The following is a 13,252-nucleotide window of genomic DNA, read 5'->3' on the forward strand; positions in this document are numbered from 1 at the left end:
TGTGGATTGGAAAGCTTATGGGATTTGGAGTTAAAAAAATCTTGGTTTCAGTTCTTCCTCTGCTGACCTTTGGCAAGGAACTTAAACCTTATGATCTTCACTTTATATAACATATATGTATTCATATTCCTCATAGGGCTTTTAGAAGGATTTAATGACCTACTAGTATGTAAAAGTGCCTTTTAAACTGTAAAATGCTATACTTATACTTTATTAGTAGTAGATATAAAATTAGCCTTATATATGCAAATGCTTATGAAATTGTCCCTTTTTTTCCCCTAGATAAACTCATACTGAAATTAAGAATAAGATTTTTAGAGATGTTTTGCTCAGGGTCCTGCACTTAAGTTACTACTTTCTTGGTAAACTCTGAAATACCATAAATACTAGTTGAAGAGATTTTATCCAAAAAAGTTATTTTGGATTGCTTCAGTGCCTCCTCTACGTCTCTTGTTACTATACACCTTAATGTTTATTCATTTAAAAATATTGTTTCAATACTTATTTATAAGCATGTTCCAGGAACCATTCTGGTCAGTAGGGAATACAGTTATGAACAGTTATCTGATACAGAGTTAAAAAGGCATGATTTAAAAAAATACTTAAAAATAATAATTAAAATTTTTTAGAATCTTTATTAAATAGACTGATTTAGAATTTCACTATTTGTATATAACCTATACTGATTTATTATATTACATTGAAAATTGTTTGCAGTGTGTTTAATATATACCATTATGTTGGCAATTTACCATTCTTTTCTTTGCAAGATGATACATAAAAACCTTTTGAAACTTTTAACACATTACACTATAATGGAAAATATTATATGTTAGAAATTATGCATTGAAGTTTGCATGGTGCTTTTAGGAACATAATCCTGTAAGTGCTACTTCTGGAATATAAAATACACATACTTGTGGAAATTGTAATTTAATATAGATATATTGTAAGTGTTAAAATCATTGTCAAGTGATTCAACTTTGCAGTTGTAGGTGAAAATTATTTATGAGATCTTGTAGCAAATTATTTTAAATGCCAGAACCGTGGAACAAATATGTATCGAATCTACTGTTGGATGTATGCTGTAGAAGTGAATTGTTCCACATTGTTATATTGTTTGTATATATTACTAGTCTCTCATTGATTTTCTTTGGGACGTTGTTTTAAAATAAGTGTGAAATATTCTGAGTTCATATTCTTCCAAGTGTTGTTATCACCTTGCTCTTAACCGCCCCCCCCCTTTTTTTTTTTTTTACCAAATGTTTCTTTAGTGCCTATTTATTGGGCTCTGTCCTACATGTAGGCATAACCAGTTATCCCCCCAAATTCCTCTTTAATTTAAATGTCAAGATACAGTTGAAAGTAATTGACTTTAACAGATTAACAGTTTAACAAGCTCTATTGAGGTCATTTTACTTAAAATATGTCAGTAAGTCAACAACTAGATACAAGCCCTCATCTTTCTCGAGGCGGAACCTAAGAGGGGAGCAGCACAGAGGAAATTCCCAGTGGGATTTCCTTTCCTCTTGTCTCGAGCCAGGTTGAGAAAGATGGCAATGCCAGTAAGAAAGGGACATTTTTTAATGGTGCCGAGAGCCAGTACCATTGACTGTAAGTGACAGGAAAAGCAACAGCTTCCCTGTTTGGGGTTGACCAGGTGAGTGTGAATGAGGCTTTGGATGGCCTTGGAAATGATCTCATTTTTGAGGGCAAACTCTCTTGTGTATAATGTTAAGAGACTAGAGACTTCTTACTGCATAACATGCTGGGATCTGTAGGTCAATGACCTCTTCGTTTCTTTTTCTTTTTTTTTTTTTTAATTTTTATTCACAGGAAGTAAGCTTTGTATTTTTTTAAATGTTTTATTTATTTCTAGTAGAGAGAGAGAGAGAGCATGAGCAGGGGAGGGTCAGAGAGAGAGGGAGTCACAGACTGAAACAGGCTTCAGGCTCTGAGCTGGCAGTCAGCACAGAGCCCGACACGGGGCCCGAACCCATGAACCGCGAGATCATGACCCAAGCGAAAGTCGGACGCTTAACGGACTAAGCCACCCAGGCACCCCTCTTCGTTTCTTTTTCTCTGTATCTCACATATGTATTGAGACAAAGGCAGTTAGGAGAAAAGTTTATTACCCATACCTATGCAGCTAAATCTGTGCACCTCTGTACTGCCTTTTTTCCTGCAACTGGGGATGAATTTTCTGTGCCCCGACAAAAGCCAACTGTACACTTGTACATTAGATCTCCTCCTTTATAGCAACCTCAGGAACATCATTCCAGCAATTCTTTCCTCTCACTCTCATATTAATTGCCCCCTCTCTATTGAATCTTTCCTGGCAATGTAGAAACATGTTGGGGGCACCTGAGTAGCTCATCAGTTCAGCATCTGATTCTTGGTTTCTGCTCAGGTCATGATCTCAGAATTCGTGGGTTCAAGCCCCACATCGATCTCTACTGAGAGAGTGGAGTCTGCTTGGGATTCTCTCCCTCTGTTTCTCTGCCCCTCCCCCATTTACATGCATGCAAGTACAAGGACGCTGACGCACGTGCACTCTCTCTCTCAAAAATAATTAAATATTTTTAAAAACCTTGCTGGGGTGTTTTCCATAATAAAACATTATTGACTCTCATAGCCCCTTCCAGCAATTGCCACAATAGTCTCCTTCCCTTTTTAGCAAAACTTCTTAAAAATGGGCTGTACTCTCTCCAGGTTTCCTTCTCTCATTTTTCATGACCCACTCCACTCAGATCTTTGCCTTCAGTACTCTCTCGATGCTCCACTGCAAATACTTGTGATAAATTCACCATTGATCTCATCACCAAATATAGATGTCATTTCCTAGTTCCCATGTTACTTAGCATTGGTGTTTGACATGGTTTATCACTTAACTCCTCTTTGAAATACTTATAGGACACCACACCTAATTTTCCTTCTGTCTCTCTTCCTCTCTCTCTCTCTCTCTCTCTCTCTCTCTCCCTCTGGTTTTGTTTTGTTTCCTCTGCTGGTTCTTTCTCATGTCCTATCAGAAGAAAATCTAAGTCCTCGGATTTCTTCTTTTATTTATACCTCACTTTCTCCCTTAGTGATTCATTCTATTCTTATAGCTTAAAATATAATCTATCTGCAAATGACTCTCAGAATTCTATCTCCAGCCTGGACCTCTTCCCTGAACACCTGATTTGATATCAAATTGTCTGCTTGGCTATCTGACAGCATCTCAGACTTAATCATGTACGAAACCGAGTTCCTGATGGTCTCTGCTCCTTCTGCAGTCTTCCCTGGCTTAGGTAACGATGGCTCTGTCTTTAGTTGCTTAGGCCAGACCTGTGGAGTCACCCTTGATTCCTTTTTTCTTTTATATTCCATAGGCAATCTATCAGCAAGTCCTTTTGGCCTTCCTACAAAGCGTATTCAGGGTATAAGTACTACTCAGCACTCTGCATTGCTCTTACCCATCTCTTACCCTGACTGTTGCAGCAGCCCCTTAGGGGATCTTTCTGATTCTACTCTTGACCTCCCCCTGACTCCTTGTTGGCCAGACAGATTGTATTCCAATGGAAAGCAGATGACCTTACTTTTCTGCTCAGAATCCTCCAAAAGTTTCCCATCTGACTCTACCAAAGCCAGAGTTCTCACAGCCCTGCGCAAGCTTTAAGCCATTTCTCCTTTCCCAGCACAGCTGCCTTGCGGATCCTGCCTCATCTCCCTGTTCTCCTATCAGATCTCCTTTGGTCAGAGTCTTATTTGTTTTTAAATAAATGTCTTTTTTTTAGTGGTAGGAAAGAGTGGGGGAAAAAAAGGTCTTCAGGAGCATGAGGAAATGCATTACTCTTGAAAGGCAGTGATGGAATGGAGTCAGTGAAAACTTTAAAATGTAATGTGTGTAAAGGTGCTTTGTAAATTTATAAAACTAAGTATGTACTATATGGTTGAGAGGATGTACTTTTACACTTGATTGTGCTTTAGACATGGGATCAAACCTGAATTTTCTTATACCCTAGAGGTGAGGGTGTGATTCAGCCTGGCTGTGGATTCAGAAGTAATGCTGAGGGTCACTCACATGAGATCTCCATCCTCTTCTACCAAAACAATTCGGTAGACTGGAGAAGAAGCCCCTTACCATATGTAAAGGAGCAAACTCGCTTTAACAGCTATGTGACCATTGCAGGGAGTCCTCTAAAGTACACATCTTTAAAAAAGCTTTGAAGTCAGTATGGTGTTGGTTCTGTAACCACAAAATAAAGGTAAATGTAATTCCTTATCTAAGAGATAAAATTAGATGTTTTAAAATCCAAGATCTGGGATTTCTGTGTTAATCTAATACATTCTGTGTTATTGTAGTCCCATACATCCAATAATAAGAACTCAAGCTAATGGTGTTTAGCTGATGGGAATGTGGCCAGTTGAAGATAGCCTACAGATTGATCAAGGCCAGAATTTCACCTAACCTGTAATTGGATAATTGGACACAGCATTCTGTGAATACTCACCACTTACTCCCCACTCAGTAGTGTGCCTTTGCCAGATTTAATTATTGTCTCTGCCTGACTTAACCTCTGTGGAACGTGGGTGAATAACAAGGTACTTCGTAGAACGAGAGGAGATTAAATGTGTGTGCACTGGCTAGCATGTAACTGTTTCTGAAACTCTTGATTCTGTAGCCTGCATCCGTTCCCTGTTGGTGTGAAGAACACTTTGGAAGTGTTCATTGTGAAATTTCACCTGCCAGCATGAAATAGAATAAGATGAAAGATGATCGGGTTGCTGTGGTTTGGGATGACTAGTGGAAAGGCTTGTATTTGCATCAGTCTATAACGTGATACAGACATGGAACATGTATTTGTTTCTTATCAAGCGTGCGACAGTTCAGTCCTTAAATTATTCCTAATAAAAAGTCTGATCTTTATGTTCACATTGTTATATGTTCAGTTTTGTTATGGGAAGGTTACAGGGCCGAGGGTATAAATTTTGTATTTCACTTTTATATTTAATTTGAAAAAATGTCACCCATATTCTAGAAATGTTCTAATGTGATTATAAACCCATATGTTGGTTTTCACTGATCAGGAACTTCCACTCTGCATAACTTTTTCAGTAGTTTTGCACCAATCTTTAAATACCCTGGTGTTTCTGAAAGCCTGAGATTGTCGAGGATTTGGAATTACATTGTTCCAGTGATCTTTCTAATCAGCTGCAAGGTATCAGGCTACAGGATGGCCTGAAGTACATTCTTAGACGCTTCTCTAAAGCAATAGAGAGCTCTTCGCCGGTGTAGTTCCTGTGATGTGTATATCTGGTCTAGGGGCATCAGTGTACACAAGGAAAGAATTTGTCATTTTGTGTGCAATTTTAGAGTAAGGTACCTTCCTTTCAGTGCAGAAGATCCTGTTAAGCTTGAAGCAGGTACATGTGTGGCCAGATCATCCAGGTAAGATCAGGAATAGCAATGAGGGCCTCTTCTCCTCCTCGTGCTTCCTACCCCTTTTCCTGCTGGTAAGAGCAAGTAAAAACATGTGTCCCAAGTAGCAGAAATGAAGGGATGCTTATTTCAGGTGGTTAAGGATACACTGGATCTTGAATAAGGTTTTGATGAGAGAACAGTGTATTTGGGGGCCTCAATCACTTGTTTTGCCACTATTCTAAAATCTAGATGAATGTAGGCATTGAACTAACATTTGTAGCTAGAAGGGTTAGTTACTAAGTGTAGTAACCTCAGTTAGTTGACATATATTGAAAGGTTCAGTGTCAACAGCATATCTGCATTTCGATGTTTGAAAAGCTAAAAAGAAAGATAAAGCTAAAGGGAGTGGGTAGGCAGGGATGAAGGAACTTGGTTCCTCTTCAGAGGTAGTTTTAGAATCTACACAGATAACAGCGCTGAAAGATCTTTTCCATTTGAAGAAAGGATCATTTTGGACATTATGCTCAATTTTGTAGTCCTTGTTTACAGATGAATAAATCATCTAACCCAAGAAATGGAGGAAGAACACTTTGGGGTTTTTTTCTTTGTTTTAAGTTTGTTTATTTTGAGAGAGAGAGAGAGAATCTTAAGCAGGCTTCAAGCCCAGCACAGGGGCTTGATCTCACAACCTCAAGATCATGACCTGAGCCGAATCAAGAGTCAGATGCATAACTGACTGAGCCACCAGGCGCCCCTCCTGTTTTATTTTTAAATTGACTCCAGCCATAATAGAGGTATTTCCTCTGGAGATAAAATACAGATTATAGGAATATTTACAAGTGTTCTGCAATTTCTTTTTTTTTTTTTTTTAATTTTTTTTAATGTTTTATTTATTTCTAGGAGAGAGACAGCATGAGTAGGGGAGGGTCAGAGAGAGAGGGAGTCACAGACNTTATTTCTAGGAGAGAGACAGCATGAGTAGGGGAGGGTCAGAGAGAGAGGGAGTCACAGACTCTGAAACAGGCTCCAGGCTCTGAGCTGGCAGTCAGCACAGAGCCCGACGCGGGGCTCGAACCCATGAACCGTGAGATCATGACCTAAGCGAAAGTCGGACGCTTAACCAACTAAGCCACCCAGGCGCCCCTGCAATTTCTTAAAAATTATAATTATATAAGTATTTTTCAGTTTTTCATGTCTTTGCTCTTTTAGCATTTATTACAAGTTTTATTTCATGATCACAGGTATAATCATAATAATCTCATTACTGTAATGATAAACATTAAGGTGCCCGAGGACTGGACCTATTCCCCAGATAATAAAGGCTTTACTCCTTTTGTGTTATGAACTTAGCATTTCAGTAAAGCTGTGTTTTTAAGTTCAGTGACTCTCCAAGTGTTGAACCTGATATGTGGCTGTCAGGAACTCAAGGCCATAAAGGACTCCAGAGTCAGAACCAAAGGAAAGAGAGCATGCAGGTGGGTGTCAGGAGGTGAAAGGTTGAGATTGAGCAGAGAGAGTGATTCAGAGAGCAGCGGAGAGGGTTTTGTGGCTCCCAGTACCCAGACCCAGAACTTCAAACCTGGAAGAGGTTGTAGAGTCATCCCACCCAGTGCTTTTCAACCTGTTAGAACAGCCTCCACTTCAGATGGAGGGGAAAGAAAGCCATAGCGCTCCTGATAGTACCAGTGTTGCCCAGCGCAGCTTTGGAAAACCTCTATTTCCTGTGTTGGGGTTATTTCTGAGATGGGTTCTGCTCTGCCTAAGTTAAAAAACAAACAAAAGTTTGAAGACTACTGATCAAGGATTGCACCGTTGTCTAATAATCTAATTTTCAGGCGAGGCAGCTAAAGAACACAAGAATTCTGCATTTGCACAGTGGCTAATGGTGGATCTGTTGGAATGAAAGTTGAGGGGGATTGTGGAATAGTTGTGATTTCTAGAGTTCCGGTGCCAGGACAGGTGAAACTGTCCACACCACATCTAGTACCTGCTATTTTACAGGAGGGTCAGCTTACTTAAATTTCAGAGGGTGTTCGTTAACTGCAGAGATTGAGATGCTCTTGAATTAGGAAGAATGGATGATCTCATTAAAAGATGAAAAATCAAAACAAGCATTACCTTTTTTATAATCTTTTTATTGTTAGTGTACTAAATTCAAGGTAAAATAGGGAACCATAACCAAAATACGGAATTGAAAAATGGAAGTTAAAACTCGTTTCCTTTCATTTGATACACCAGCTCTTTTGGAAGTAAACTTGAGGATTAGATCTTACACTTTCATGCGGTATTCATTTTAATATTTAGATTGCTTTTAATAATTTTAGTCAAAATGGGCTTAATTTCATGATTAATGTCAAGAGGGATATTCTCTATTAAAATTTTCTCTGACTTCCAAATTGGCTCACATTCTTATACTAGGATCTTGATCATTTGAGCCAAATTTGCTAGTCTTAATCTATTTTCATTAACTAGAGCTGTTGTGAGAAAAGGCCCCACGGGAAGAACAGAATTAGCTTTGTAATTGTGCTCATTCATCCATGCATGTATGTAACACGACTGTTTTCACTTCTGATGTTGCGATGGAACTGGATCAAAAGCAAATTTTACATCCTTTTGAGTAAGTGTATGTCTCCTGTCACTCTAAAGTCTTTTTGTGTGTGTGTGTGTGTCTTTTCTCTTCCAGGTGAGGAATTTTAAATTGGAACAGGAGCAAGAAAAAAACAAAATTTTGTCAGAAGCACTGGAGGCTCTGGCCACTGAGCATCATGAACTAGAGCGGTCTCTGGCCGAAGGCTCGCCTCCCCACAGCATCCTCAGTGAGGACGAGTTCTACGATGCGCTGTCAGGTAACTCCAGAATCCTGCCACCTAGGCTGTGAGTGGTTTGAAGCCCACCTCCTGAATGTCTTCTTAGAGTAGAGGTCACCTGGCATTGCCTGGACAGAGCAGAGGACATGTAGTACCACCGCTCCCCACACGGTCTCTCTTTGGTGTGGTGTTACTGAGGCTGGAGCCTGCAGGTTGGGAAGAGGCTGCCTACCGAGTCCGCTGACCTGGTCAGTGTGTGCTAAGCTAGGAGTGAGTGCTGTGAAAACTCATCAATTTGTTCAGTGACCATTAAATACCTCCTAGTTCTGGGTGCTCTTATATGTTTAAGGGTAGACCAAGGGACAGTGTGTCATCAAAGAGTACTCTGAATCCTGAAAGGACACAGACAAGTACAGTGGTTCCAGTCCAGTATGCTGAGACAGTAGTGTGGCTGGAGCAGAGGAAAGAAGTGCTTAATTTTGCCTCAGAAATACATGCCAGAAACCCGACATGCTGATGAGCATGGACCCCACAGCCTAAATTGGAATCTTGCCTCCTACACCAGCTGGCTGTGTGACCTTGGGCAAGTTCTGTGACCTCTTGTTCTCTGTTCACACATTTTTAAAATGGGGATAATTACAGTATCCATTTCAACAGGCTGAATCAGGATTAAATGAGTTCCTGTGTATAAACTGTGTTTAGGACCACGCGTGACGTGTCCTAGAGGCTCCGAAAATAGGAGACGTATGTGGGGAGGTGGGACTGACTTGGGAGGGGATGTCCCACTAAGTAGTTGTGACCTCTCTTATTTGAGTAAATCAAATTCTTACAGAATAGATAGATGTATACAATTATTGGCCTCGTAGAACTTGACCGTGGAAGCAGAAGATCTCTGTGGGCAGGAAGTGAAAGGGTCACATTCATAGTAGGAGGTTAAAGGAAATGCAGTGAGAGGTAAGAGAAATGGACGAAAGTAGATTGGGTGGAGGAAACGAAGTACATATAGGACAGGGAAAATGGTTGTCACTAGGCTTATGGAGAAGAGATTTATTATGTAAGATAAACAGATTCGTTATTGTGGGAAGTGTGATATAATCAAAGGAATGAAAAAAGTAATTTTAATAGCCAGAATTTGGAGTAGAAAAGATGATACTGATGATGGTGTTGTCACTTGGATAAAGCATTTGTGAAAGGACTGACTCATTGGGAAGAGAAAGTGAAGCTAGGATTTGAAAGCAGTGGGATGAATGACGGGCAAGGGAAGTATTTAACACGACTGGGGGGTGGGGGGGAGAGGAATGACACCAGAGCCTGCCAGCATTTTTTCACACCTACCCTGTGCCAAGTTATCTCCTATATTCCTTCCGTTTGGTGACATCCAAAAGAGAAAGTCACTGGAGGGATCATAGCATTAAGTGCAGAGAGATCTGAATATAAAAGAGCCCAGACACTTCAACTGCTCGTCTTTTATGTTTTTTTTTAAGAGAGAAAAAATTTAATGTTCATTAAAAAGATTGTAATAATTCAACACGAAAGTACGTGCATCACTCAGTGAAATTTTCCCTTCATCCCTTATCCTAACGATGCACTCTTCTTTGGAAGTTCTCACAGCCTGATATATTCTCTTCCAGGCCTTTAAAAGGCATTCCCACATGGGGCGCCTGGGTGGCTTAGTCGGTTAAGCGTCCGACTTTCGCTTAGGTCATGATCTCGCGGTTCGTGGGTTCGGGCCCCACGTCGGGCTCTGTGCTGGCTGCCAGCTCAGAGCCTGGAGCCTGTTTCAGAGTCTGTGTCTCCCTCTCTCTCTGACCCTCCCCTGCTCACACTGTCTCTCTCTCTCTCTCTCCTAGAAATAAATAAAACATTTAAAAAAAAAAAAAGGCATTCCCACGTGTGTGTGCATGTGTATGTACAGCTTCATTTTGTTTCATTTTTAATCAAGAATAAAAGCTGTGTGATTGTTCTGGAGCTACGTTTTCTTTCTTTTTATTTTATTTTTTTCTTAATGTTCATTTTGAGAGGGGTAGAGTCAAGTTGGGGAGGGACAAGGAGAGAGAGGAATCCAAAGAATCCCTGCTGATAGCTTTGGAGCCTGTCTCAGGGCTGGATCTTATGTGCCCTGAGATCATGACCTGAGCTGAAATCAAGAGTCAGATTGTTAACTGACTGAGGCACCCGGGCACCCCTGGATCTGTGTTTTCATGTAACATAACTTGGAAATCTTTCCCATCAGAAGTACGACTCTAGGTCATTCTTTTTAAAGGTTGTGTAAAAGTCCATGATATGATTCACCACTGTTTTCTTGATAGACATTTAGCAGCTACTGTCATCTCAGTCATATTTTAACACTCGAAGCACTCTCCAAAATCAGTCTTCCCTGGGAGGAGGAGAAAAAAAGAACTGTAGTCACTAGGTAAGGATTGGCAAGTACATCACATCTCGAGTACTGATTCAGATTGGTATGTGGTACCTGCTGCTTTGTGGTGGGCTGTGTTGAGAAGGATCCTGAGGCTGAGTGCAGGTGCCATGGTTACTTATCATGTGGCACCGTGGCTATAGCAGTGAAGGCAAGGGGCACTTGCCATGCCTTTGCTCCTCCCTGCCCTGAATGACTCACCTGAGTTTTGTTACCCTTGCCTGAACAGTAGTCTCTCTGTGGCCACTCCTACTATTTCCTACGACAAATCTTGCAAATCACTTGATGCAGTGTAGAACTGCATTAAAATGAAGAGTCAGAGGCCCAGGGTTCAAGTCTTGAGCTGCTGATGACCTCGCCGAATAATTCATTGAGAGATAAAAGCTGTCTTTTGGGAATGATGTCATCTTCTCACTACAATCTTCACACATCACCCTCCACTCCTGCTTCCTTCTTCCTTTCTGTTAAAAAAGAAGAAGGGCACCTGGGTGGTTCAGTCAGTTAAGTGTCCGACTTTGATTCAGGTCATGATCTCACAGCTCCTGAGTTTGAGTTTGAGCCTTGGAGCCTGGAGCCTGCATCTTCCTCTCTCTCTGCCCCTCCCCCACTCATACTCTGTCTCTCCGTGTCTCTCAAAAAAATGAATAAACATTAAAAAATTTTTTTTAAAAAAGAAGAAATGTCCCTCCTCAATTGAAGCCGTCCTCTCCTCATATCATATGTTCATGTACCCATCTCTTTGTGTCTTCTCAACAATTTTTGTTAATGTTCCTTCTGCCTTCACTTTTAATATCACATCATTTTTTTTTAAGACAGAGAGCACAAGCAGGGAGGGACAGAGAGTGTGGGAAAGAATCCCATGCAGGCTCTGCACTGTCAGCGCAATGTCCAACGTGAGGCTTGATATCATGAACTGTGAGATCGTGACCTGAGCCGAAACCAAGAGTTGGATGCTTAACCTACTGAGCCACCCAGGTGCCCCCTGTGTCACATCATTTTAAATAATAACCCAACATTCTGGAGTAGTTTCCTATTGCTGCTACCACAAATGTACTTGAACAATGCAGATTTACTTTCATACAGTCCTGGAGGTCAGATGTTCCAGAGTCAAGGTCTTGGCAGGGCTGTGTTTCTTCTGGAGGCTCTAGGAGAGAATCTGTTTCCTTGCCATTTTAGTTTCTGGAGACCACCTGCATTCCTTGACTTGAGACCCCGTCCTCCATCTTCAAAGCCAGCAGTGTGACATCTTCCAAGCTCTCTGACTGATGCAGACTTTCTCCCTCACTTCTTAAAGGACTTTAGGAATTACAGTGGGCCTACCCAGATAACCCAGAGTAACCTACCTATCTCAGGGTCCTTAATTACATCTTCAGGGTCCTCTTAGCATACAAGGTAATATATCCTCCACAGGCTCCACACGTTAGGATGTGGACATGTTCGGGGGACCATTATTCTGACTAATGCAGTTCCCAGATGTATATCTCTAACCCTGACTCAGCTGTCCACTAGATAAGTAAAAAATGAAATTTTGAGATTTAGTACATGGCACTTTTCTCCTCTCAAAGCCATAAACCTAGGAGTGATATGTGACATTCATGTACCACGTCAGTGAAACCCAGCCCAAAGCTTGTCCATTCTACCTTCAAATCATACTTCAAAGCTATGTATGTTCTGTTACTAAGATGTAGGGTTACAAGGTAGGTGTAGGGACTGGAGGCGGTTGATAAATTGTGGCTCCACCGATTCCTCTGCCCTTTGGAAAGTTGCTTCAGTTTTCTGTGCCTCATTTCTTCAGCTGTAGATGGGTCATAAGATTATCATGATAAATACTGAGAACAATGTCTGGCACGCGGAGCTCTCGTTTTTGTCACCTGCACTATGCCTACTCTTGTCCAGCCTCTTAACTACCATGCTTCCAACCTGGCCTTCTGAAGTTCACTGTGTGCCCACCACCCATGGTGACACTTTGTAGACAGTCCTGTCATTGTCTTCCCCTGCCTGGAATCCTTTGGTGGCTTCTAATTGCACTGAGAATAAAAATCAGACTCCTTAAGCAGCCTTCAAGGCTCTTGACCTGATCCACATCCTGCTTGTGTTGTCAAGTCAGACTTGTTGCCTTGTTCCTTCCCCTCACTAGCCATACCTGTCATGCCATCCTCCAGCCCTTGGATGCAGAAGTGACAGGAGGCTATTGGATGTGGTGTGAAATAAGACCAAGAAAAAGTATACAAACCTGTATTACATTTACAGCTTATTTTTATTTATTTTTGTGGGTTTTTTTGTGTGGTTTTTTTTTTTTGGTTTTTTTTTTTTTTTTTGAGAAAGAGAGAGTAGAGTGTGAGTACGGAGTGGCAGAGAATCTTAAACAGGCCCCACATCCAGCGTGGAGCCCATCCTGGGGCTGGATCTCACAAGTGTGAGATCATGAGCTGAGCCGAAATCAAGAGTCGGACGCTTAACCAACTGAGCCACCCAGATGCCCTTCATTTAAAGCTTATTTTTAATAAGGGACTCATAATAAAAGATGAAATCAAGCTAATATTTAAAAGATATAAAAAGATTTTTAAAAATTCTTTTCTCAAAATATTTGCAAATTATTTTGACTATTTGATCTTTTTAAAAGTT

General features: G+C 40.8%; 1 protein-coding gene across 7 annotated transcripts in view; it reads left to right on the top strand.

The window, feature by feature from the left end:
* OSBPL1A (oxysterol binding protein like 1A) overlaps positions 1-13,252 on the top strand; it is a 239,018-nt gene that overhangs the window by 130,766 nt on the left and 95,000 nt on the right. For all 7 annotated transcript variants that reach the window (XM_039217817.1, XM_039217808.1, XM_039217802.1 and 4 more), the window contains one exon: positions 8,088-8,250. In XM_039217817.1, the coding sequence (XP_039073748.1) occupies positions 8,088-8,250 (163 nt within the window). The remainder of the gene's footprint in view (positions 1-8,087; positions 8,251-13,252) is intronic.

Source organism: Hyaena hyaena, unplaced genomic scaffold (assembly GCF_003009895.1).
Source record: "Hyaena hyaena isolate Hyena2069 unplaced genomic scaffold, ASM300989v1 scaffold_14, whole genome shotgun sequence".
Classification (NCBI taxonomy): domain Eukaryota; kingdom Metazoa; phylum Chordata; class Mammalia; order Carnivora; family Hyaenidae; genus Hyaena; species Hyaena hyaena.